This window comes from Dendrobates tinctorius, unplaced genomic scaffold, assembly GCF_039654945.1.
Source record: "Dendrobates tinctorius isolate UK_male_01 unplaced genomic scaffold, ASM3965494v1 ptg000001l, whole genome shotgun sequence".
Lineage (NCBI taxonomy): Eukaryota > Metazoa > Chordata > Amphibia > Anura > Dendrobatidae > Dendrobates > Dendrobates tinctorius.
In genome coordinates this window covers 8,245,768-8,271,866 of record NW_027361669.1, presented here as the reverse complement: position 1 = coordinate 8,271,866, position 26,099 = coordinate 8,245,768, and the positions used below count along the sequence as shown (strand labels likewise).

Here is a 26,099-nt window from a genome sequence, read left to right as displayed (position 1 = left end):
AATTCAAATAACTTGCGTTTATTTGTGAGAAAAACGGAAATTTGGCGAAAATTTTGAAAATTTCGCAATTTTCCAACTTTGAATTTTTATGCCCTTAAATCACAGAGATACGGCACACAAAAAACTTGATAACTAACATTTCCCACATATTTACTTTACATCAGCACAATTTTGGAACCAAAATTTTTTTTTGTTAGGAAGTTATAAGGGTTAAAAGTTGACCAGCGATTTCTCATTTTTACAACACCATTTTATTTTTAGGACCACATCACATTTGAAGCCACTTTGAGGGGTCTATATGATAGAAAATACCCAAAAGTGACACCATTCTAAAAACTGCACCCGTTAAAGTGCTCAAAACCACATTCAAGAAGTTTATTAACCCTTTAGGTGCGTCACAGGAATTTTTTTGAATATTTAAAAAAAAATGAACATCTAACTTTTTTTCATAAAAAAAATACTTCAGGTTCAATTTTTTTTATTTTACCAAGGGTAACAGGAGAAATTGGACTGCAAAAGTTATTGTGCAATTTGTCCTGAGTACGCAGATACCTGATATGTGGGGGGGGGAACCACTGTTTCGGTGCATGGCAGAGCTCAGAATGGAAGGAGCGCCGTTTGAGTTTTTCAATGCAAAATTGGCTGGAATTCAGATTGGATGCCATGTCACGTTTGGAGAGTCCCTGATGTACCTAAACAGTGGAAACCCCCTACAAGTGACCCCATTTTGGAAACTAGACCCCCCAAGGAACTTATCTAGATATGTGGTGAGAACTTTGAACCCACAAGGGCTTTACAGAAGTTTATAACGTACAGCGGTACAATTAAAAAATCATATTTTTTCCACAAAAATGATCTTTTCACCCCAATTTTTATTTTCCCAAGGGTAACAGGACCCTAAAAGTTATTGTGCAATTTGTCCTGAGTACGCTGATACCCCACATGTGGGGGTAAACCACTATTTGGGCGCATGGCAGAGCTCGGAAGGGAAGCAGCGCCATTTGACGTTTTTGGCTGGAATTGAGATCGGACACCATGTCGCGTTTGGAAAACCCCTGATGTACCAAAACAGTGGAAACCCCCCACAAATGACACCATTTTGGAAACTAGACCCCCTAAGGAACTTATCTAGATGTGTGGTGAGAACTTTGAACCCCCATGGGCTTCACAGAAGTTTATAACATAAAGCCATACAATTAAAAAATCATATTATTTCCACAAAAATGATCTTTTCACCCTCAATTCTTATTTTTCCAAGGGTAACAGGACCGTAAAAGTTATTGTGCAATTTGTCCTGAGTACGCTGATACCCCACATGTGGGGGTAAACCACTATTTGGGCGCATGGCAGAGCTCGGAAGGGAAGCAGCGCCATTTGACGTTTTTGGCTGGAATTGAGATCGGACACCATGTCGCGTTTGGAAAACTCCTGATGTACCAAAACAGTGGAAACCCCCCACAAATGACACCATTTTGGAAACTAGACCCCCTAAGGAACTTATCTAGATGTGTGGTGAGCACTTTGACCCCCAGAGTGCTTCACAGAAGTTTATAATGCCCGGGCGTGAAAATAAAAAATTCGTATTTTTTCCACAAATATGATCTTTTAGTCACCATTTTTTTTATTTTCCCAAGGGTACCAGGAGAAATTGGACCCCAAAAGTTGTTGTGCAATTTGTCCTGAGTATGCTGATACCCCATATGTGGGAGAAAACTACTGTATGGGCACACGTCGGGGGCTCGGAAGGGAAGTAGTGACGTTTTGGAATGCAGACTTTGATGGAATGGTCTGCGGGTGTCATGTTGCCTTTGGAGAGCCCCTAATGTACCTAAACAGTGGAAACCCCCCACAAATGACACCATTTTGTAAACTAGACCCCCCAAGGAACTTATCTAGATGTGTGGTGAGCACTTTGAACCCCCAAGGGCTTCACAGAAGATTATAATGCCAGGGCATGAAAATAAAAAAATCGTATTTTTTCCAGAAACATGATCAATTAGTCCCCAATTTTTTCATTTTCCCAAGGGTAACAGGAGAAATTGGACCCCCAAAAGTTGTTGTCCAATTTGGCCTGAGTACGCTGACACCCCATATGTGGGAGAAAACTACTGTATGGACACACGTCGGGGCTCGGAAGGGAAGCAGTGACGTTTTGGAATGCAGACTTTGATGGAATGGTCTGCGGGTGTCATGTGCGTTTGGAGAGCCCCTGATGTACCTAAACTATTTAAACTCCCCACAAGTGACCCCATTTTGGACACTAGACCCCCCACGGAACTTATCTTGATGTGTGGTGAGCACTTTGAACCCCCAAGTGCTTCACAGAAGTTTATAACACTCGGACGTGAAAATAAAAAAATCATTTTTTTCCACAAAAATGATATTTTTGCCCCCAATTTTTTATTTTCCTAAGGGTAACAGGAGAAATTGGACCTCAAAAATTGTTTTGCAATTTGTCCTGAGTAGGCTGATACCCTACATGTGGGGGTAAAACACTGTTTGGGCGCATGGCAGAGCTTGGAAGAGAAGGAGCACCATTTGACTTTTTCAACTCAGAATTGGCTGGAATTGAGATCAGACGCCATGTTGCATTTGGAGAGCCCCTGATGTGCCCAAACAGTGGAAACCCCCCAATTATAACTCCAACCCTAACCCCAACACACCCCTAACCCTAATCTGAGCCCTAACCCTAGCCCTAACCCTAGCCCTAACCCTAACCCTAGCCCTAACCCTAGCCCTAACCCTAGCCCTAACCCTAATGGGAAAATGGAGATAAATACTTTTTTTTTAATTTTATTATTTTTCCCTAACTAAGGGGGTGATATCGGGGGGTTTGATTTACTATTTATGGCGGTTTTTATATTTGGCAGCTGTCGCACGCTAAAAGACGCTTTTTATTGTAAAAATAGTTTTTGCATCACCACATATTGAGAGCTATAATTTTTCCGTATTTTGACCCACCGAGTCATGTGAGGTCTTATTTTTTGCGGGACAAGTTGACGTTTTTATTGGTACCATTTTCGGGCACGTGACATTTTTTGATCGCTTTTTATTCCTATTTTTGGGACGCAGAATGAACAAAAACCAGCGTTTCATGAATTTCTTTTGGGGGGGTGCGTTTACACCGTTCCGCGTGCGGTAAAATTAATAAAGCGGTTTTATTCTTTGGGTCAGTACGGTTACAGCGATACCTCATTTAGGTCTTTTTTTATGTTTTTGTCGGTTTTATGCAATGAAAACTATTTTATATAAAAAATAATTATTTTTGCATCGCTTTATTCTGCGAGCTATAACTTTTAATTTTTTCGCTGATGATGCTGTGTGGCGGCTCGTTTTTTGCGGGACAAGATGACGTTTTCAGCGGTACCATGGATATTTATATGCATCTTTTTGATCGCGCGTTATTACACTTTTTGTTTGGTGGTATGATAATAAATCATTATTTTTGCTTCGTTTTTTATTTTTATTTTTTAAGGGGTTCGCTAAAGGGGTTAACTAATGGGACAGTTTTATAGGGCGGGTCATTACGGACGCGGCGATACCTAATATGTGTACTTTTATTGTTTGTTTTTTTTATTATTTCCAAAAAATGGATTTATTGGGGGAATATTTTTTTTTTTTTTTCTAATTTATTTGGCGATTTTTTTTTAATTATTTTAACAGTTTTTTTTATTTTTTTTTACTTTATTAAATAGTCCCAGGTGGGACATCACTGTCCTGTGACAGATTGCTGATCTGTCACATCACAGATCACTGTGACAGATCAGCGATCTGACACAGGCACTACTGCAGAAGGCTTCCTCATGCCTGCGCTTTGCAGGCACTGAGGAAGCCAGCTTCCTCAGGCCCCCGTCGCCATCTTGGATTCGGGGGCCTGGAGGAAAGGAGCCCCCCGCAGCAGCGCTGCACATTGCGCTGCCGTGGGGGGCTCAGGGAAGCACGGAGGGAGCCCCCTCCCTGCCGATGCTTCCCTTTAACGACCGGTACACCGCGATCATGTTTGATCGCGGTGTGCAAGGGGTTAACGTGTTGGGGGCGGTCCGTGACCGCCCCTGACACATTGTGCCGGGTGTCAGCTGTGATAATCAGCTGACACCTGGCCGCGATCAGCGGCGCTCACCACGTGGGCGCCGCTGATCGCGCTAGACGTACTATCCCGTCCATGGGCATATGGGCTCAGGTCCCATGGACGGGATAGTACGTCGTATGGCAGAAAGGGGTTAATAGGAACAGTGAGTTGTCTCTTGTTTCTGCCCACACTGATTTTATTACAGGGGCATTTTAATAGGTTGATTACCCCTTTGGATTGGGAGATGACAGTTTCGATATTGTACTTTTTGATGTGATCAGAGTCAGAAAAAGTGGTTTGTAATTTGTCATGATCTGCTGTGTTTGTGTGATCAGTAGTTCAGAGGTTAATCTGGACAGCCTCACTCTGAGACTCTGGGAGGCTTTTTAGAGCCTCATTGTGGGCTCACTCCTTGTCGCTTATACTCAGACCCTTGGCCGAGTGGGTGACCCTAGTGTGCCTTGTGACGGTGATACTTTGTGCTTGCTTGGTTTTGATCCAGTTCTGTCCCTGTTACGAGTTCTGCCTGTTCCTTTTGTACTGCTCTGATATTCCCGTGTATGACTCTTTTGCTTTGGACCTGACTATTCTCTGACTGCCCCCTTGTGCGTTGCTATCTCTGTGCATGATTCATTGCTTACGTTTTGACTATTCTCTGCTTGTCCCCCGGGTACCGCGCCACCCTCTTTGTGAATGACCCTCCATTTGTCTGATCTGAGTTTCCCTAGCCTGTACTCCAGGATTCCTGTTATAGAACTCTATTGCCATCTCCAGCAGCAGGATGCTAAGCCACGCCCCCTGTGGTCACCTGATCATAGATCCTGGTGCTGCTAAGCTACTTTCAGTGTAACAGGTCCTGGTGCCAGAATTTTCCCTGCAGTATCGGACCCCGGGTCCACCCCGTAGTCTGGGTGAGTTATCCTGTTCAGCCGCAGCAGTCCGCCGGCGCTGACAGGATCCTAATAAATTCTTTTTTAATACCAGTGCGTAGGCAGCATGCACATTTGCCACATGGTGTAAAACCCTTTTGTGCGGTTAAAAAGTTGTTGGCAGGAAGTGCCTTTGAGGGTAATATGGGTTTGGTGGTGGGAGCCGGTAAGAGACCTAGATTAGGGGCTTTCTTATATGTAAATTTTGGACGGGGGGCTAAAAGGTTACCAATGACTTTGTCTCTCTGGAGTAGAGGCCAATGTTTTCTGATAATTTTATTAAATCTAAAGTGCCCTGAGTGATATTGGGTAATGAAAGGTAACCTATAGATTTGCTCCTGAAGACTTGGTGGGTCTCTACTGGTAGTGGTTCTATGAAAAAAGGCTATTTCTGGAGGTATTTTTAATTGTTAGTCTTGTTTTTTCTAATGACTTTAGAGAGTAGCATTTAGTTATTAATTGATTGGTAAGGTATTTGGACTCGTTGTTATAATCATTACTTTTTGTACAGTTCCAGCCAATTAGGATATATTGTCCTTTGGGAATATTAGTGAGCCAGATTGGTAAATGGCAGCTGTTAAGGTGAATATAGCTGTTAGAATCGACTCCTTTTCTATAACACTTGGTTAACAGCGTACTCCCCTCAGTAAAAATTGTGAGGTCCAAAAAACTAACACTAATTTGACTTAACGTTTGGCGTAAATTCAAGGCAAAAACAATTATTGTTTAGACCTGAAAGGAAAATTTCAAGCTCCAACTTTGAACCCTCCCAAATGGAAAAAATGTCATCTATGAACCGATGCCATAGATTTAGCCCTTTACGTAGTTTGCCCCTGTTCATGTAAATATAGAATTCCTCCCATTTGCCAACATATGTGTTGGCATAACTGGGCATGAAACGCGTATCCATTGCAGTCCCACATATCTGCAAATAAAGCTGCTTTCCATAAATCAAATAGTTGTGGGTAAGAATGAATTCAATACTTTTCCCAATGAAGCCAATTTGGCTGGCTTCATAAATTCCAAGGTTGTGAAGAAAATAATTTGCTGCCTCACATCCTTTTTAGTGGTTTATTACCGTGTAAAGAGATTTAATGTCAAGTGTGCCTAAAAAATAGTTTCGTTTCCACTTGACAGTTTCCAAAATTTGGAGAATATGCGTAGTATCTTTAAGGTACGCTGGTTAGAGGGGCATGCACCTCTGCAGATGCATGTCCACGTATTAGGATAGATTTGCCATTAGGCAATTAATGCCAGATATGATTGGTCTGCTCGGGGGGTGTATTGTACTCTTATGTATTTTTGGAATGTGGTAAAAGACTGCTAATGTGGGGGTTTTGTTTGTGATGAATGAATATTCCTTTTTTTGTGAGGGTTCCAGAAGTTTAGCCAGATTGAGCAAGTTCATTAAGTTGTTTCGTGAAATTAGTAGTAGGATCATTAGATAATTTTTGGTAAGTTGTACTGTCTTCCAGTAATCTAAGTGATTCTTGATGGTACCTAATTCGATCAAAGATGACAATACCGCCCCCTTTATCTGCTTATCATCTTATGTCTTTTTACATCAATTAAGAAATTTGCTCTCTAGACCTTCTGGGGTCATCACAACACAGAACCAGACAGAGGGCAATAAAACCTTCACACTGTTCCAATATTTATGCTTATCACTCCCCCATAATGACTATTCCACTTCACATCACTTGTCTTAGCTATTGGGTTATTTCTGTGCTGTCTTTTGTATCAATATGTTATCCTTCAGATTTTGTATTAGTCTAGCCTGATGAAGAGACCTGCGTAGTCTCGAAAGCTTGCAATTTGTTACCATCTTTTCAGTTAGCCATTAAAAGGTATCAACCATTGAGGACTCTCAATTCTAAATATTCTTCTATCTACTGGCTAACATGGTACAAAGATATAAATCTTTCCTGTATCAAAATAGGTTTATGTGAGTAAGCACAGTGGAATATTTATTATCTGAAGTCATTTTTTTACTGCAGCTTTACTGTAACTTATTTCAGTCCATTGAATGAAGAAACACTAGCGTTTTTTCATTAAAAACTAACTCAAAATACTCCAAAAAATGTCCATTCAACATTGATTTGTTTTATTAAGTACAGAGAGTCTTCCAAGTGGAAACCTCCAGATGAATGGACAACTTACTTTCCATTTTGCATTTTATAGAAACCTGAAGTGGTTAAAAGACGTTCAAAAGCCTGAACGTCTACACAGAGGGTCACTTTTAGATATTCTATTGATAGTTTTTTATAGGGTTTTCAGACAGTTTCCGTAGTGGAATCTGCATGAAAATGATGGCATGTGCATGTAGTCACTCACTATGTTTTCAGTATTCCCATAGTGTTTTTTAAGCAAATATATGGCAGTATTACTGAGTGTCTGTTTGGTTTTGTTATTTAGTCACAATATAGTGCTAACATTAAGTCTCTGTGTGGTGGTACTCCAATCCCAGTAAGGTGGTGTTTATATGATGGCAGTATTTAGTCACGGTACGGTGGTGTTTGTAGGTACTGGTAAGTGTTATTATTAAGTGTCTGTATAGAAATAATATTTAGTCCTTTTGAGATATGGGAAAATTATATCTAATTGATATTATTTTGATACCTGATGGAATTCCCAGTCAGATGCAGTTTGGCCCAATAATACTAGCTCCAAATTCAGCCCCCACCATTAGCATTCCCCCAGGCCATACGGGAAGCCAAATACACCTCAATCAATGGGACTTAACGGGATCGATGAACACAGAACTTAAGCACATGCTAAAAATGAAGAAAGACATGTTTAAAAAATGGAAAGAGGGAGGCAAATCTAAAGAAGAATATAATGCTGTCTGCAGAACCTGCAGGGCACAAATCAGATTACTAAAGCTGACAATGAATTGAGGCCTTCAAGAGACGTCAAAAGCAATAATAAAGGATTTTGGGGATATGTCAAAAGTAAAAGAAAAGTCAAAGATACTATAGGATTTTTACAGCATGAAAATGATGAAATAGTAAGCCAGGTTGTTGACAAGGCCGAACTATTAAATTCCTATTTTGCATCTGTTTTCTCTCAGAAAGGAAATGTAACATCAACTGTTCTTCACTGTCCTATTAAGGGAATAGAAGAATCCAGGATATCTATTAACAGAAAGATAGTGAGGAAACACTGTCCAATCCAAGTCTCCAAGTCCAGATGAATTACACCCAAGAGTACTGAAGGAGATAGCAGAAGAAATTTTTGAACCCCTCTCCATAATCTTTGAAAATTCTTGGAGAACAGGAGAAGTCCCAGAAGACTGGAGAAGAGGAAATGTTGTTCCTATCTTCAAAAAGGGGAAGAAGGTGGACCCAGGCAACTATAGGCCGGTGAGTCTGACTTCTATACCAGGAAAGATATTTAAACAAATTATTAAACAACATGTATGTAAGTACCTAGATAAGAATGAAGTGATTAACCCCTTAACCCCCAAGGGTGGTTTGCACGTTCATGACCGGGCCAATTTTTACAATTCTGACCACTGTCCCTTTATGAGGTAATAACTCTGAAACGCTTTCATGGATCACGGAGAATCTGACAATGTTTTCTCGGGACATAATGTACTTCATGTCAGTGGTAAAATTTCATTCAAATAACTTGCGTTTATTTGTGATAAAAATGGAAATTTGGCAAAAATTTCGCAATTTTACAAATTTGAATTTTTATTCCCTTAAATCACAGAGATATGGCACACAAAAAAATTAATAAATAACATTTCACATATGTTTACTTTACATCAGCACAATTTTGGAACCAAATTTTTTTTTGTTAGGAAGTTATAGGCCATGTGCACACGATGCAGATTTGCAGCGTTTCCGCAGCGGATTTTACCGCGCAGAAACGTTGCATATCCGCATTGTGATGTACAGTACCTTTAAAATGAATGAAAAAAAAAAACGCTGTGCAGACGCTGTGGATTTTTCCGCGCGGTTTTCCTGCGGTACAAAATCCGCAGCATGTTACTTCTTTTGTGCGGTTTTCTATCTCCCCTGTTACCAAATCCGCAGGGGGAAGACCGCAATGGAAAACCGCACAAAAACCGCATGAAAACCGCATGAAAAATGGAAGAAATCCGCAGGAAAAATGCAGGTCATTTGACCTGCGGTTTTCTTCCATTCTGCACGGAAAAATCCGCAGGGCTCAAAACTCCGTCTGCACTCAGCCATAAGGTTTAAGGCTGAGTGAAGACGGACTTTTTGGCCCTGTAGATTTTTCCGCGCAGAATTGAAGAAATCCGCAGGTCAAATGACCTGCATTTTTCCTGCGGATTTCTTCCATTTTTGCTGCGGTTTTCTTGCGGTTTTTGTGCGGTTTTCCACTGAGGATTCTCCCCTGCGGATTTGGAGACAGGGGAGATGGAAAACCGCACAAAAGAAGTAACATGCTGCGGATTTTGTACCGCGGAAAAATCTGCAGCGTCTGCACAGCGGTTTATTTTGTCATTGAGTTCTATGCTACTGTACATCACAATGCGGATATGCAGCATTTCTGCGCGGAAAAATCCGCTGCGGATCCGCTGCATATCCGCATCGTGTGCACACAGCCTAAAAGTTGACCAGCGATTTCTCATTTTTGCAACACCATTTTAATTATACGGACCACATCACATTTGAAGTCAATTTGAGGGGTCTATATGATAGAAAATACCCAAAGTGACACCATTCTAAAAACTGCACCCCTCAAGGTGCTCAAAACCATATCCAAGAAGTTTATTAACCCTTCAGGTGCTTCACAGGAATTTTTTGAATGTTTAAAAAAATGAACATTTAACTTTATTTCACAAAAAAATTAATTCAGGTCCAATTTTTTATTTTAACAAGGGTAACAGGAGAAATTGGACTGCAAAAGATATTGTGCAATTTGTCCTGAGTACGCTGATACCTGACATGTGGGGGGAACCACTGTTTCGGTGCATGGCAGAGCTCAGCAGGGAAGGAGCGCCATTTGACTTTTTCAATCCAAAATTGGCTGGAATTCAGATCGGATGCCATGTCACGTTTGGAGAGCCCCTGATGTACCTAAACAGTGGAACCCCCCCACAAGTAACCCCATTTTGGAAACTAGACCCCCCAAGGAACTTATCTAGATATGTGGTGAGAACTTTGAACCCACAAGGGCTTCACAGAAGATTATAACGTACAGCCGTACAATTAAAAAATCATATTTTTTCTACAAAAATGATATTTTCACCCCCAATTTTTATTTTCCCAAGGGTAACAGGACCCTAAAAGATATTGTGCAATTTGTCCTGAGTACGTTGATACCCCATATGTGGGTGTAAACGACTATTTGGGCGCATGGCAGAGTTCGAAAGGAAGCAGCGCCATTTGACTTTTTTGGCTGGAATTTAGATCGAACACCATGTCGCGTTTGGAAAGCCTCTGATGTACCAAAACAGTGGAAACTCCCCACAAATGACACCATTTTAGAAACTAGACCCCCAAGGAACTTATATAGATGAGTGGTGAGAACTTTGAACCCCCAAGGGTTTCACAGAAGTTTATAACATACAGCCGTACAATTAAAAAATCATTTTTCCACAAAAATGATCTTTTCATCCTCAATTTTTATTTTTCCAAGCATATCAGGACTCCTAAAGCTATTGTGCAATTTGTTCTGAGCATGGTGATACCCCATATGTGGAGGTAAACCATTATCTGGGCGCATGGCAGAGCTCGGAAGTGAAGCAGCGCCATTTGACTTTTTTGGCTGGAATTGGGATTGGACGCCATGCCGCGTTTGGAAAGCCCCTGATGTGCCTAAACAGTGGAAACCCCCGACAAATGACACCATTTTGGAAACTAGACCCCCCAAGGAACTTATCTAGATGTGTGGTGAGCACTTTGAACCCCCAAGGGCTTTACAGAAGTTTATAATGCCCGGGCGTGAAATTAAAAAAATCATATTTTTTCCACAAACATGATCTTTTAGTCACTAATTTTTTATTTTCTCAATGGTAACAGGAGAAATTGGACCTCAAAAGTTTTTATCCAATTTGTCTTGAGTATGCTGATACCCCATATGTGGGAGAAAACAACTGCATGGGCACATGTCGGGGCTCGGAAGGGAAGTAGTGACGCTTTGGAATGCAGACTTTGATGGAATGGTCTGCGGGTGTCATGCTGCTTTTGGAGAGCCCCTGATGTACCTAAACAGTGGAAACCCCCCACAAGTGACCCCATTTTGGAAACTAGACTCCCTATGGAACTTATCTAGATGTGTGGTGAGCACTTTGAACCCCTCAGTGCTTCACAGAAGTTATAACGCCCGGGGCGTGAAAATAAAAAAATCATATTTTTTCCACAAACATGATCATTTAGTCCCCAATTTTTTTATTTTACCAAGGGTAACAGGAGAAATTTGACCCCAAAAGTTGTTGTCCAATTTGTTGTGAGTATGCTGATACCCCTTAAGCGGGAGAAAACTACTGTATGGGCACACGTCGGGGCTCGGAAGGGAAGAGGTGACGTTTTGGAATGCAGACTTTGATAGAATGGTCTGCGGGTGTCATGTTGCCTTTGGAGAGCCCCTGATGTACCTAAACACCTTCAACAAGTGACCCCATTTTGGAAACTAGACCCCCTAAGGAACTTATCTAGATGTGTGATGAGCACGTTGAACCCCCCAGTCCTTCACAGAAGTTTATAACGCCCGGGCGTGAAAATAAAAAAATCATATTTTTTCCACAAACATAATCTTTTAGTCCCCAATTTTTTATTTTCCCAAGGGTAATAGGAGAAATTGAACCCCCAAAATTTGTTGTCCAATTTGTCATGAGTATGCTGATACCCCTTATGTGGGAGACATCTACTGTATGGGCACATTGAACCCCCAAAATTTGTTGTCCAATTTGTCATGAGTATGCTGATACCCCTTATGTGGGAGAAATCTACTGTATGGGCACACGTCGGGGCTTGGAAGGGAAGTAGTGACGTTTTGGAATGCAGACTTTGATAGAATGATCTGCGGGTGTCATGTTGCCTTTGGAGAGCCCCTGATGCACCTAAACAGTTGAAAATCCCCACAAGTGACCCCGTTTTGGAAACTAGACCCCCCTCAGAACTTATCTAGATGTGTGGTGAGCATTTTGAACCCCCAAGTGCTTCACAGAATTTTATAACGCCCGGGCGTGAAAATAAAAAAATCATATTTTTTCCACAAAAATGATATTTTGCCCCAAATTTTTTATTTTCCTAAGGGTAACAGGAGAAATTGAACCCCAAAAGTTGTTTTGCAATTTGTCTTGAGTAGGCTGATACCCCAAATGTGGGAGTAAAACACTGGGCACATGGCAGAGCTTGGAAGGCAAGGAGCACCATTTGACATTTTCAACGCAGAATTGGCTGGAATCGAGATCAGACGCCATGTTGCATTTGGAGAGCACCTGATGTGCCCAAACAGTGGAAACCCCACAATTCTAACGCCAACCCTAACCCCAATACACCCCTAACCCTAATCTCAGCCCTAACCCTAACCCTAACCCTAGCCCTAACCCTAGCCCTAACCCTAGCCCTAGCACTAACCCTAGCCATAGCCCTAATGGGTAAATGGAGATAAATACATTTTTTAAATTTTATTATTTTTCCTAACTAAGGGGTTGATAACAGGGGGTTTGATTTACTATATATGGCGGGTTTTTATGTTTGGCAGCAGTCATACGCTAAAAGACACTTTTTATTGTAAAAATAGTTTTTGCATCACCACATTTTGAGAGCTATTATTTTTCCATATTTTGACCCACAGAGTCATGTGAGGTCTTATTTTTTGCGTGGCAAGTTGCCGTTTTTATTGGTACCATTTTCAGGCACGTGTCTTTTTTTACCGCTTTTTATTCCGATTTTTGGGATGCAGAATGAACAAAAACCAGCATTTCAAGAATTTTTTTAGGGGGGTATGTTTACAGCGTTCCACGTGCGGTAAAAATTGATAAGGCGGTTTTATTCTTCATGTCAGTACGATTACAGCAATACCTCATTCATGTCATTTTTTTAATGTTTTGGCGCTTTTATTCAATGAAAACAATTTTATATAAAAAATAATTATTTTTGCATCGCTTTATTCTGCGAGCTATAACTTTTTTATTTTTTTGCTGATGATTCTGTATGGTGGCTCGTTTTTTGCAGGACAAGATGGTGTTTTCAGGGTTCCATGGTTATTTATATCAGTCTTTTTGATCGCGCGTTATTGCACTTTTTGTTCGGCGGTATGATGATAAAGCTTTATTTTTTCCTTCGTTTTTTATTTTTATTTTTTAAGTGGTTCAATAAAGGGGTTAACTAGTGGAACAGTGTTATAGGGTGGGTCATTATGGACGTGGCGATACCAAATTTGTGTACTTTTATTGTTTTTTTTTTTAAATTTATTAGGGAATATTTTTTTTTTAATTTATTTAGCGATTTTTTTATAAATTATTTTTACACTTTTTTTTAACTTTATTACAATGTCCCAGGGGGGACATAACTGTCATGTGACAGATCGCTGATCTGTCACATCACAGATCGCTGTGATAGATCAGCGATCTGTCACAGGCAGTGCTGCAGGCTTCCTCATGCCTGCGCTTTGCAGGCACTGAGGAAGCCGGCTCCCTGCAGGCCCCCAAAGGTCCCCGCCGCTATTTTGGATCCGGGGACCTGCAGGGATGGAGACCCCGCAGCAGCGCTGCACATTGTGCAGCTGTGGGGGTCTCAGGGAATCACGGAGGGAGCCCTCTCCCTGCCGATGCTTCACTAAACCCCCGGTACACTGCGATCGTGTTTGATTGCAGTGTGCCAGGGGTTAATGTGTCGTGGGCGGTCCGTGACCGCCCCTGACACATAGTGCCGGGTGTCAGCTGTGATAATCAGCTGACACCCGGCTGCGATCAGCGGCGCTCACCACTTGGGCACCGCTGATCGCTATGACATACTATCCTATCCTTGGGAATTAAGTCCCAGGGCACATGGATGGGATAGTACGTCATATGGCAGAAAGGGGCAAAACAGAGTCAGCATGGGTTTGTAACTAATAAGTCATGTCAGACTAACTTAATTTCCTTCTATGACAGAATCACTGATTGGGTGTGTCAGGGAAATGCTGTAGATATAGTATATCTTGACTTCAGCAAAGCATTTGACAAAGTATCTCACACAATCCTTATTGAAAAAATGACTAAGTGTGGAATGGACAAGGCAACTGTTAGGTGGATTCATAACTGGCTTAGTGATCGGACCCAAAGAGTGGTCGTAAATGGCTGCACATCCAGTTGGAAGAATGTCTCAAGTGGGGTACCTCAGGGCTCTGTCCTGGGCGGTGTATTGTTCAACATCTTTATCAACGATTTAGATGAAGGAATTGAGGGTAAACTGATTAAATTTGCTGATGACACAAAGCTGGGAGGGATAGCTAATACTAGAGAAGAGAGAGAGGATTCAAAAAGATATAAATAAACTGGAGCAGTGGGCGGCAACTAACAGAATGGTTTTTAACAGGGAAAACTGCAAAATACTACATCTGGGCAATAAAAATGAAAAAAGCATATATAGAATGGGAGGAATAGGGCTAAGCAACAGCACATGTGAAATAGACTTGAGTATACTCATAGATCACAGACTGAATATGAGTCAATAGTGTGATGCAGCAGCAAAAAAGGCAAATGCAATTCTAGGATGTATTAACAGAAGCATACAGTCTAGATCACGTGAAGTCATTATTGCCCTCTACTCGTCTTTGGTCAGATCTCATCTGGAATACTGTGTCCAGTTTTAGGCGCCACATTATAAAAAAGACATCAACAAACTGGAGCAAGTTCAGAAAAGAGCGACCAGAATGGTGACCGGTCTGCAAACTCGGATGATTGTGGCCGGGTGTCAGCTGATTATCACAGCTGACACCCGGCACAATGTGTCAGAGGCGGTCACGGACTGCCCCCGACATGTTAACCCCTGGCACACTGCGATCAAACACGATTGCGGTGTACCGGGGGTTAAAGGGAAACATCGGCAGGGAGGGCGCTCCCTCCATGCTTCCCTGAGCCCCCCACAGCAGCGCAATGTGCAGCACTTCTGCGGGGGGCTCCATCCCTGCAGATCCCGGATCCAATATGGCGACGGGGACCTTTGAGGGCCTGCAGGGATCCAGTTTCCTCACTGCCTGCAGAGCGCAGGCAAGGAGAAAGTCTGTTTCAATGCCTGTGACAGATTACTGATCTGTCACAGCGATCTGTGATGTGACAGATCCGCGATCTGTCACAGGACAGTGATGTCCCTCCTGGGACAATGTAATAAAGTTAAAATAAAGAAAAAGGTGTAAAAATAATTTTAAAAAATCGCTAAATAAATTAAAAAAAAAAATACCCTAATAAATTCATTTTTTGGAAATTAAAAAAAACAACAATAAAACTACACATATTTGGTATTGCCGCGTCCGTATCGACCCGACCTATAAAACTGTCCCATTAGTTAACCCCTTTAGTGAACCCCTTAAAAAATAAAAATAAAAAACTAAGCAAAAAATAATGATTTATTATCATACTGCCAAACAAAAAGTGCAATAACACGCTATCAAAAAGACGCATATAAACATCCATGGTACTGCTGAAAATGCCATCTTGTCCCGCAAAAAACGAGCCGCTATACAGCATCATCAGCGAAAAAATGTAAAAGTTATAGCTCGCAGAATAAAACGATGAAAAAATAATTATTTTTTATATACAATTGTTTTCACTGCATAAAAGCGCCAAAACATAAAAAAGACATAAATGAGGTATCGCTGTAATCGTACTGACCCGAAGAATAAAACCTCTTAAAACGCACCCCCCAATAGAAATTCATGAAACGTTGGTTTTTGTTCATTCTGCGTCCCAAAAATCGGAATAAAAAGCGATCAAAAGATGTCACATGCCCAAAAATGATAGCAATAAAAACGTCAACTCGTTCCGCAAAAAATAAGACCTCACATGACTCGGTGGGTCAAAATATGGAAAAATTATAGCTCTCAATATGTGGTGATGCAAAAACTATTTTTACAATAAAAAGCGTCTTTTAGTGAGTGACAGCTGCCAAACATAAAACCCAGCTATAAATAGTAAATCAAACCCCCCGTTATCACCCCCTTAGTTAGGGAAAAATAATAAAATAAAAAAAAGTATTTATTTCCATTTTCCCATTAGGGTTAGGGCTAGGGTTAGGGTTGGGGCTAGGGTTAGGGGCCAGGGTTAGGGCTGAGATTAGGGTCAGGGGTGTGTTGGGGTTAGGGTTGGAGTTAGAATTGGGGGGTTTCCACTGCTTGGGCACATCAGGTGCTCTCCAAACGCACCATGGCGTCTGATCTCAATTCCAGCCAATTCTGCGTTGAAAAAGTCAAATGGTGCTCCTTCCTTTCCAAGCTCTGCCATGCACCCAAACAGTGTTTTACCCACACATATGGGGTATCAGCCTACTCAGGACAAATTGCAAAACAACTTTTGGGGTCCAATTTCTCCTGTTACCCTTAGGAAAATAAAAAATTGGGGACTAAAAGATCATGTTTGTGGAAAAAATAAGATTTTTTTTTATTTTCACGCCCGGGCATTATAAACTTCTGTGAAGCCCTTGGGGGTTCAAAGTGCTCACCACACATCTAGATAAGTTCTGTGAGGGGTCTAGTTTCCAAAATGGTGTCATTTGTGGGAGGTTTCCACTGTTTAGGTACATCAGGGGCTCTCCAAAGGCAACATGACACCCGCAGACCATTCCATCAAAGTCTGCATTCCAAAAAGTCACTACTTCCCTTCCAAGCCCAGACGTGTGCCCATACAGTAGTTTTCTCCAACATATGGGGTATCAGCGTACTCAGGACAAATTGCACAACAACTTTTGGGGTCCAATTTCTCCTGGTACCCTTGGGAAAATAACAAAATTAGGGACTAAAATATCATGTTTGTGGAAAAAATACGATTTTTTTATTTTCACGCCCGGGCATTATAAACTTCTGTGAAGCACTGGGGGGTTTAAAGTGCTCACCACACATCTAGATAAGTTCATTGGGGGCTCTAGTTTACAAAATGGTGCCAATTGTGGGGAGTTTGCACTGTTTTGGTACATCAGGGGCTTTCCAAACGCGACATGGTGTCCAATCTCAATTCCAGCCAAAAACGTCAAATGGTGCTGCTTCCCTTCCGAGCTCTGCCATGCGCCCAAATAGTCATTTACACCCACATATGGGGTATCAGCGTACTCAGGACAAATTGCAAAATAACTTTTAGGGTCCTGATACCCTTGGAAAAATAAGAATTAAGGGTGAAAAGATCATTTTTGTGGAAAAAATATGATTTTTTCATTGTACGGCTGTACGTTATAAACTTCTGTGAAGCCCTTGGGGGTTAAAAGTTCTCACCACACATCTAGATAAGTTCCTTGGAGGGTCTAGTTTCCAAAATTGTGTCATTTGTGGGGGGTTTCCACTGTTTTGGTACATCAGGGGCTTTCCAAATGCGACATGGTGTCTGATGTCTATTACAGCCAAAAAAGTCAAATGGCGCTGCTTCCCTTCCGAGCTCTGCCAAGCGCCCAAATAGTCGTTTACACCCACATATGGGGTATCAGCGTACTCAGGACAAATTGCACAATAACTTTTAGGGTCCTGTTACCCTTGGAAAAATAAGAATTAAGGGTGAAAAGATCATTTTTGTGGAAAAAATATGATTTTTTAATTGTACGGCTGTACGTTATAAACTTCTGTGAAGCCCTTGTGGGTTCCAAGTTCTCACCACACATCTAGATAAGTTCCTTGGAGCGTCTAGTTTCCAAAATTGTGTCATTTGTGGGGGGTTTCCACTGTTTTGGTACATCAGGGGCTTTCCAAATGCGACATGGTGTCTGATCTCTATTCCAGCCAAAAAAGTCAAATGGAGCTGCTTCCCTTCCGAGCTCTGCCATGCGCCCAAATAGTCATTTACACCCACATATGTTACCCTTGGGAAAATAAAAATTGGGGGTGAGAAGATCATTTTTGTGGAAAAATTATGATTTTTTAATTGTACTGCTGTACGTTATAAACTTCTGTGAAGTCCTTGTGGGTTCAAAATTCTCACCACATATCTAGACAAGTTCCTTGGGGGGTCTAGTTTCCAAAATGGGGTCACTTGTGGGGGGGTTTCCACTGTTTAGGTACATCAGGGGCTCTCCAAACGTGACATGGCGTCCGATCTGAATTCCAGCCAATTTTGCATTGAAAAAGTCAAACGGCGCTCCTTCCCTTCTGAGCTCTGCCATGCGCCGAAACAGTGGTTCCCCCCACTTATCAGGTATCAGCGTACTCAGGACAATAACTTTTGAAGTCCAATTTCTCCTTTTACCCTTGGCAAAATAAAAAAATTGAACCTGAAGTTTTTTTTTGTGAAAAAAGTTAAATGTTCATTTTTTTTTAAATATTCAAAAAATTCCTGTGAAGCACCTGAAGGGTTAATAAACTTCTTGAATGTGGTTTTGAGCACCTTAAGGGGTGCAGTTTTTAGAATGTTGTCACTTTTGGGTGTTTTCTATCATATAGACCCCTCAAAGTGGCTTCAAATGTGATGTGGTCCATAAAAATAAAATGGTGTTGCAAAAATGAGAAATCGCTGGTCAACTTTTAACCCTTATAACTTCTTAAGAAAAAAATTTTGGTTCCAAAGTTGTGCTGATGTAAAGTAAACATGTGGGAAATGTTACTTTTTAAGTTTTTTGTGTGCCGTATCTCTGTCATTTAAGGGCATAAAAATTCAAATTTGGAAAATTGCAATTTATGTTTTTTTCACAAATAAACGCAAGATATGTGAATGAAATTTTACCACTATCATGAAGTATAATATGTCTCGAGAAAACAGTGTCAGAATCACCGGGATCCATGGAAGCGTTTCAGAGTTATTACCTCATAAAGGGACAGTGGTCAGAATTGTAAAAATTGGCCCGGTCATGAACGTGCAAACCACCCTTGGGGGTTAAGGGGTTAACTTAATACTTTGTTGCACCACCTTTTGCTGCGATTACAGCTGCAAGTCGCTTGGGGTATGTCGTTATCAGTTTTGTATATTGAGAGACTGAAATTCTTGCCCATTCTTCCTTGGCAAACAGCTCGAGCTCAGTGAGATTTGATGGAGATCGTTTGTGAACAGCAGCTTTCAGCTCTTTCCACAGATTCTCGATTGGATTCAGGTCTGGACTTAGACTTGGCCATTCTAACACCTGTAGCTAAAAAGAATTGAAAGCTGGCCTCATGTGAGCTGATTATCATAAGCTGTGCATGTCAAACTAACATTTTATGCCAATTATTAAAATAAATGGCCAACCATAGCTCATGAAAGGATTGGCTGTAATTGCAGAGGCAATCTTCTTTGTGGCTCATAGAAAGTTCATATAATAAGGCAAATACAGGTGCTTCTCACAAAGTTAGTATATCATCAAAAAGTTAATTTACTTCAGTTCTTCAATACAAAAAGTTAAACTCATATATTATATAGAGTCATTACAAACAGAGTGATCTATTTCACATGTTTATTTCTGTTAATGTTGATGATTACGGCTTACAGCCAATGAAAACCCAAAAGTAATCATCTCAGTAAATTAGAATACTTTATAACACCAGCTTGAAATATGATTTTAGAATCCGAAATAATGGCCTACTGAAATGTATGTTCAGCAAATGCGCTCAATACTTGGTCAGGGCTCCTTTTGCATCAATTACTGCATCAATGTGGCATGGCATGGAGGCGATCAGCTTGTGGTGCTGCTGAGGTGTTATGGAAGCCCGGGTTGCTTTGATAGCAGCCTTTAGCTCATCTACATTGTTGGGTCTGGTGTCTCATCTTCCTTTTGACAATACTCCATAGATTATCTATGGGGTTAAGGTCAGTTTTCTGGCCAATCAAGCACAGTGATACTGTTGTTTTTACACCAGGTATTGGTACTTTTGGCAGTGTGGACAGGGCACAAGTCCTGTTAGAGAATGAAATTTCCATCTCCAAAAAGCTTGTCGACAGAAGGAAGCATGAAGTGTTCTAAAAGTTCCTGGTAGGTGGCTGTGCTGACTTTGGTCTTGATAAAACACAGTGGACCTACATCAGCAGATGACATAGCTCCCCAAACCATCACTGATTGTGGAAACTTCACACTAGACCTCAAGCAGCTTGGATTGTGTGTCTCTCCACTCTTCCTCCAGACTCTGGGACCTTGATTTCCAAATTAAATGCAAAATTTACTTTCATCTGAAAACAACACCTTGGACTACTGATTTACAGTCCAGTTCTTTTTCACCATGGCCCAGGTAAGACACTTCTGGCGTTGTCTTTTGGTCATGAGTGGCTTGACACAAGGAATGTGACACTTGTAGCCCATGTCCTGGATACACCTGTGTGTGGTGGCTCTTGAAGCAATGACTCCAGCAGTAGTCCACTCCTTGTGAATGTCCCCCAAATTTTTGAATGGCCTTTTCTTAACAATACTTTCAAGGCTGTGGTTATCCCGGTTGCTTGTGCATCTTTTTCTTTCACACTTTTTCCTTCCACTCAACTTTCCATTAATATGCTTGGATACAGCACTCTGTGAACAGCCAGCTTCTTTAGCAATGACCTTTTGTGGCTTCCCCTCCTTGTGGAGTGTGTTAGTGACAGCCTTCTGGACATCTGTCAAGTCAGCAGTATTCCCCATGATTGTGGAGCCTATTGACACAGACTAAGAGTCCTTTATAAGCCCTTAGGAAGCATTTGCAGGTGTTTTTTGTTCATTCTAATTTACTGAGATAATGACTTTTGGGTTTTCATTGGCTGTAAGCCATAATCATCAACATTAACAGAAATAAAAACTTGAAATAGATCACTCTGTCTGTAATGACATATGAGTTTCACTTTTTGCATTGAAGAACTGAAATAAATTAATGTTTTAATGACATTCTAATGTTGTGAGAAGCACCTGTATTTAAGAGGAGGCAATGATACCCCTGCACAGCCCCTGGCTGATGTTTCATTGGTGCGGGAAGGATACCACCTACTGGCTAGATGGGACCATGCGGAACCCACTCACCTAATAGAAGAAAAGTGGCAGAGGAGACGAGTTTATATGCGATACCTGGGCAGGAGCCTTTGATGATGAAGCTCCCGGATATAAAGGTCCTGTACTCTAAATCGAGGGGTGATTTGGTGTCAAGAGAGCTACAGGTGCGGATGTGGCCAAGGACAACACTGAAGCAAAATTGACAGGCCTCAGTAGAAAGCATGCGTCAACAGAGTGCTGGAGCGCTGTCAGGCAGAGCCCATATTTTGCCCAGTCAGATCTGAAGATTCAACTATGCCAGCCAAGATCCGTGGACCAGATCTACACCAGTCACGACCCAGAAACCAGACTGCACTGGTCAAGGTCTGAATCCCCACTCTATGCCAATCAGGTTGCAGGCCAGACGGTGAAGGACAGCCTTCTTTTCCCCATGCCCAGGAGACACTCATCGTCTGTCAAGCACCAAAGATCCAAGAGGAGACTTCAATTGGGGGAGTACGCCTGCATTGATAGAAGGGAGACATAGGTGAGCCGGACCGTTGCTTTCGGCACTAAATTATGGTATAGGGGTTGGCCTTGACTAGGACAGCAGTTGGGATTGGGATTGGCTGGACAAAAGGAGACTTATCATTCCTTGACAGACATCTGTTGTGAGCTCATCTGTTCATTCACCTTTTGTGTCCGAGGATCTCCCTCTTCTGGTGAAGGAAGGTAGTGAGGCTGATTTGGATGAAAGAAACCAAACACCTGATCAGGTGGATTGTGACTGGGTAACAGGAACTTCAGACTGGATATAAGGCAGCTGACGCCCTTCTGAGTGGCTGGTGATTTCTCTGCTGGATTCTTGGAGACCAGTCTGATTCCTGCTTCCCAAAGATAAGTTTTTGCTCTGCTATTGAACTTATTAGTTTTGGTTTTGTTTACTTTGTTTTGGAGTTCAGCCATCCCCGGCTGGGGGTGTGCTGGATTCTTATTCCTTGATCAGTGTTCTCTTTTGCTCTGCTTTCAGAATATTCTGAGTGCTGATATAGGGTTTGAAGTCTAGTGACTTCAGGGTCCTTTTTGCTTATCAGTTGTGTTGGTAATATTTTTAGCAGGGTTTTCTCGGATTGCAGACAGCAACTTTTCTGTCCTGTCCTTTTTAGTTAGCTTGGGCCCCATCATTTGTTCATCCTATCTTTCTATCTGTGTTAGTGTTTTCATCTCGCTTCACCGTCATTATATGTTGGTGGCTGCCTATTGCTTTGGGGTCTGCTCTGGGGCAGTCAGTTTTTCCCTTTTCTCTCTTTAGGCTTATTTAGATCTCCGGCGGTGACGAGGTGTCTAGGATCACCGTAGGAACACTCCACGGCTACTGCTAGTTGTGTGATAGGATTAGGTGTCTGCAATCCGCTAGTTTCCAACCTCTCTGATTTTCTGGGCTGAGCTTGCATTTTTGTTTTTTCCTCCTCGGTGACTCAATCATAACAGACATCATTAGGAGGATTTGCTACCTAGCGGGAAAACTCGGTGATCCCAGCTAGGGCCATTGTGTCAAGATGAGCTACTCTATACTCTATAGCAGCTCTCCGAGGAACTGGTGCACCACCCCTGTCAGAGAGACAAATGTACAATCCTTTAAGACAGGGGTCCCCAACCGCCGGTCCGCGGCCCAGCACCGGGCCGCTGCAGTGCCCTTGCCGGTCTGCGGACACAAGGGGAGCCAGGGGCAGTCAGTGGCGTAGCGGGGGCTGGGGCGGCGTGTGTAGCGGCGGCAGGGAGCGATCCAAGCAGCTCCGCTGCCTGCAAGAGGTAATAGCAGGAGCGGAGCTGCAAGGACCCGTCCACTGCGTCCAGCTTCCTGCCCGCCGCCCGCGCTTCCTGTCTCTGACTGACACAGAGAGGAGTGCGGCCGCTGTGTCAGAGCAAGGAAGCGCGGGCGGCCGGCAGGTGAGAGGAGAGAGGTGGTGTCTGTGTGTGTGTGTACGTATAATATGTGTGTGTGTGTGTGTGTGTGTATGTGTGTATGTGTCTGTGTGTATGTGTGTGTGTGTATGTGTGTATGTATGTGTATGTGTGTGTGTGTGTGTGTATGTGTGTATGTGTCTGTGTGTATGTGTGTGTGTGTGTATGTATGTGTATGTGTGTGTGTCTGTGTGTATGTGTGTGTGTGTGTGTTGGTCTGTGTTTGTGTAGCCTGGCCCTGGAGGAGATGGGGACATGAGGAGAAGGCCATGAGGGGAGTGATGGAGAGACAGCAGTGATGGGGAGAGGGGAGTGATGGGGTGAAGGCAATGATGGGGAGAGGGGAGTGATGGGGTGAAGGCAATGATGGGGACAAGGGAGTGATGGGGTGAAGGTAATGATGGGGAGAGGGGAGTGATGGGGAGAAGGGAGTGATGGGCTGAAGACAATGATGGGGAGAAGGGAGTGATGGGGTGAAGGCAATGATGGGGAGAGGGGAGTGATGGGGTGAAGGCAATGATGGGGAGAAGGGAGTGATGGGGTGAAGGCAATGATGGGGAGAAGGGAGTGATGGGGTGAAGGTAATGATGGGGAGAGGGGAGTGATGGGCTGAAGGCAATGATGGGGAGAAGGGAGTGATGGGGTGAAGGCAATGATGGGGAGAGGGGAGTGATGGGGTGAAGGCAATGATGGGGAGAAGGGAGTGATGGGGTGAAGGGAGTGATGGGGTGAAGACAATGATGGAGAGAAGGGAGTGATGGGCTGAAGACAATGATGGGGAGAAGGGAGTGATGGGGTGAAGGTAATGATGGGGAGAGGGGAGTGATGGGGAGAAGGGAGTGATGGGGAGAAGGGGGTGATGGGGTGAAGGCAGTGATGGGGAGACAGCAGTGATGGGGTGAAGGCAGTGATGGGGAGAAGGGAGTGATGGGGTGAAGGTAATGATGGGGAGAGGGGAGTGATGGGGAGAAGGGAGTGATGGGGTGAAGGCAATGATAGGGAGAGGGGAGTGATGGGGTGAAGGCAATGATGGAGAGAAGGGAGTGATGGGGTGAAGGCAATGATGGGGAGAGGGGAGTGATGGGGTGAAGGCAATGATGGAGAGAAGGGAGTGATGGGCTGAAGACAATGATGGGGAGAAGGGAGTGATGGGGTGAAGGCAATGATGGGGAGAGGGGAGTGATGGGGTGAAGGCAATGATGGGGAGAAGGGGGTGATGGAGCACTCATTCAAAACCTATGGTGAGTTGAGTCACATTATAAATGTTATTTAATTATAAGTATGCACTGCTACACTACAACCGTGTCCATAGCCCCGCCCCCTTATGACCAAAGCCCCGCCCCTGCCACACCTCCATCCCCGCCCTGCCGGGCCATGGAAGAATGGTCTTGCTTGAAACCGGTCCCTGGTGCAAAAAAGGTTGGGGACCACTGCTTTAAGAGACTTCTCTGATTATTCAAATTCAACTTCAAGACTTATTGTATGTTCTGCATTGTATAACCCAATTGTGTTTGTGTTGCTCCTTTTTTCTTAAACTGCTTCCCAAGTTTCACAGTTTTCAGCCATGCCTCCTATGATCAGCAGCTTACTGTCTATGAACATTGTACATACAAAGCCTGGTGTGGGTGGGGTTAGCTTTTTCAGCTCTTCCTAATTTCTCAATCTAAAAGACCTGATTCTGGATTGTGTCAGAACTGCTGCACCCAGTAATTTAAGTGATACATCATTGGATTCTTCTTCTCTTTGCCTATTTCTGGCTGCTGTCAGATGAGGTAGCAAAAACCTGCTGACCGATTCCCATTTATGGGCACTTTGTGACTTTCAATATTACAGGGCACTGTTTTCTGGTATAGGTTTGTTTTAAGCAAGTTACCCACTTTACACTGTTACTGTGTTATGCCTGCTGCTGACCATGTCACTTCTTGAATCCCTGTGTCAAGTATCACCCTGTCAGGCCCACACTTAGTATGCCATCAGTGCATTTATTTTATCGTTTTATTATTTAGAGTATTGGATGCTTATTCAATAAGTAATGGACTTTTCAATAGAATAGTTTGCCTTTACAGAAACTAACCTCTTTGGGAGATTTATATTCTTTGGAATGTTTCTACAACGAAAAAGAGATAAAATTGTGCAAGTAGTGAAATTTACATTTTCTTACAATAATTAATTTAGATTTTTGATATTCCCAACATTATTGAGGTAATTAATTTGAAGAAAAAGTGTAATGATTATAATTTTAGCTGTGAAGAATGTTAGATCATGCAACCCAAAAGTAGTTATGTGTTGTTAGAAGAGTCACATAGTTAAAGGAGTTGTCCACTACTAGGACAACATCTTCTTAAACTAAATGTTCGGCCCTGATAAAATAAATAAACCTATACTCACCTCCCATGCTGGTTCCTTTCCAGTGGTGTTGGTACTCGTGGTCCCGAGGCTGTGATCAGTTGCAATGACACGTGATACCCGATGCCCAATCAGTGATGGAATCATTGTCCCCACCTTCAGACATTTTGAGCATGAATAGGAAGTCTAGGATTAGCTGCAGCCCAGCCGGACTTCTTCATATTCAATTTGTCCGAAGGTGGAGACAGTGACTCCAGCGCTGATCATCACTGGGCATCACATGTCATTCCACTGCATCACAGCCCCGAGACTGCGAGTGCTGACACTATTGGAACGGTACTGGCATGGGAGGTGAGGTTAGGCTTATTTGTTTTATCTGGTCTGAACGTTTAGTTTAAGAAAGATTTGTCCTAGTAGTGGACAACCCCTTTAAGACCTTATGGGCACGAGCGTACGACACAGATTTGTTACAATGTTCAGGGACTTATAATGGTGCTCATAGATCTCCGAGAAGCTCTACTATCTCATCATATTTCCCTATTTCATATGAGGAAAAATGGATATTTTTCATGGCATGCTCCATTAAATTCTAATAACTGTGAAACTCAAGCTCTTCCTAAAAATATCAAGTCACTGTAATAGTTTAACCAAGTAACTGAGAAGTAAGGCTAAAAATAAACAAAAATCAGTCCAGTCCAGTTTGTGAGTCCATAAATGTAATTATCTCAACTTTAGACTATAACCCTATGGAAACCTAAAAATTGGTTCTGAAAACGTAACCCAAAATGAGAAAAG

At 42.4% G+C, this 26,099-nt stretch overlaps 1 protein-coding gene across 4 annotated transcripts in view; it reads right to left on the bottom strand.

Annotated features, from left to right (window-relative positions):
- The window catches only part of LOC141075361 (uncharacterized), a 292,982-nt gene that overhangs the window by 9,900 nt on the left and 256,983 nt on the right, over nucleotides 1-26,099 (bottom strand). For 2 of the 4 annotated variants that reach the window (XM_073562744.1, XM_073563444.1), the window contains one exon: nucleotides 25,033-25,065. The exons of the other annotated variants lie outside the window; for them this stretch is intronic. In XM_073562744.1, coding sequence (XP_073418845.1) covers nucleotides 25,033-25,065 — 33 coding nt within the window. The remainder of the gene's footprint in view (nucleotides 1-25,032; nucleotides 25,066-26,099) is intronic. 4 annotated transcript variants of the gene reach the window in all.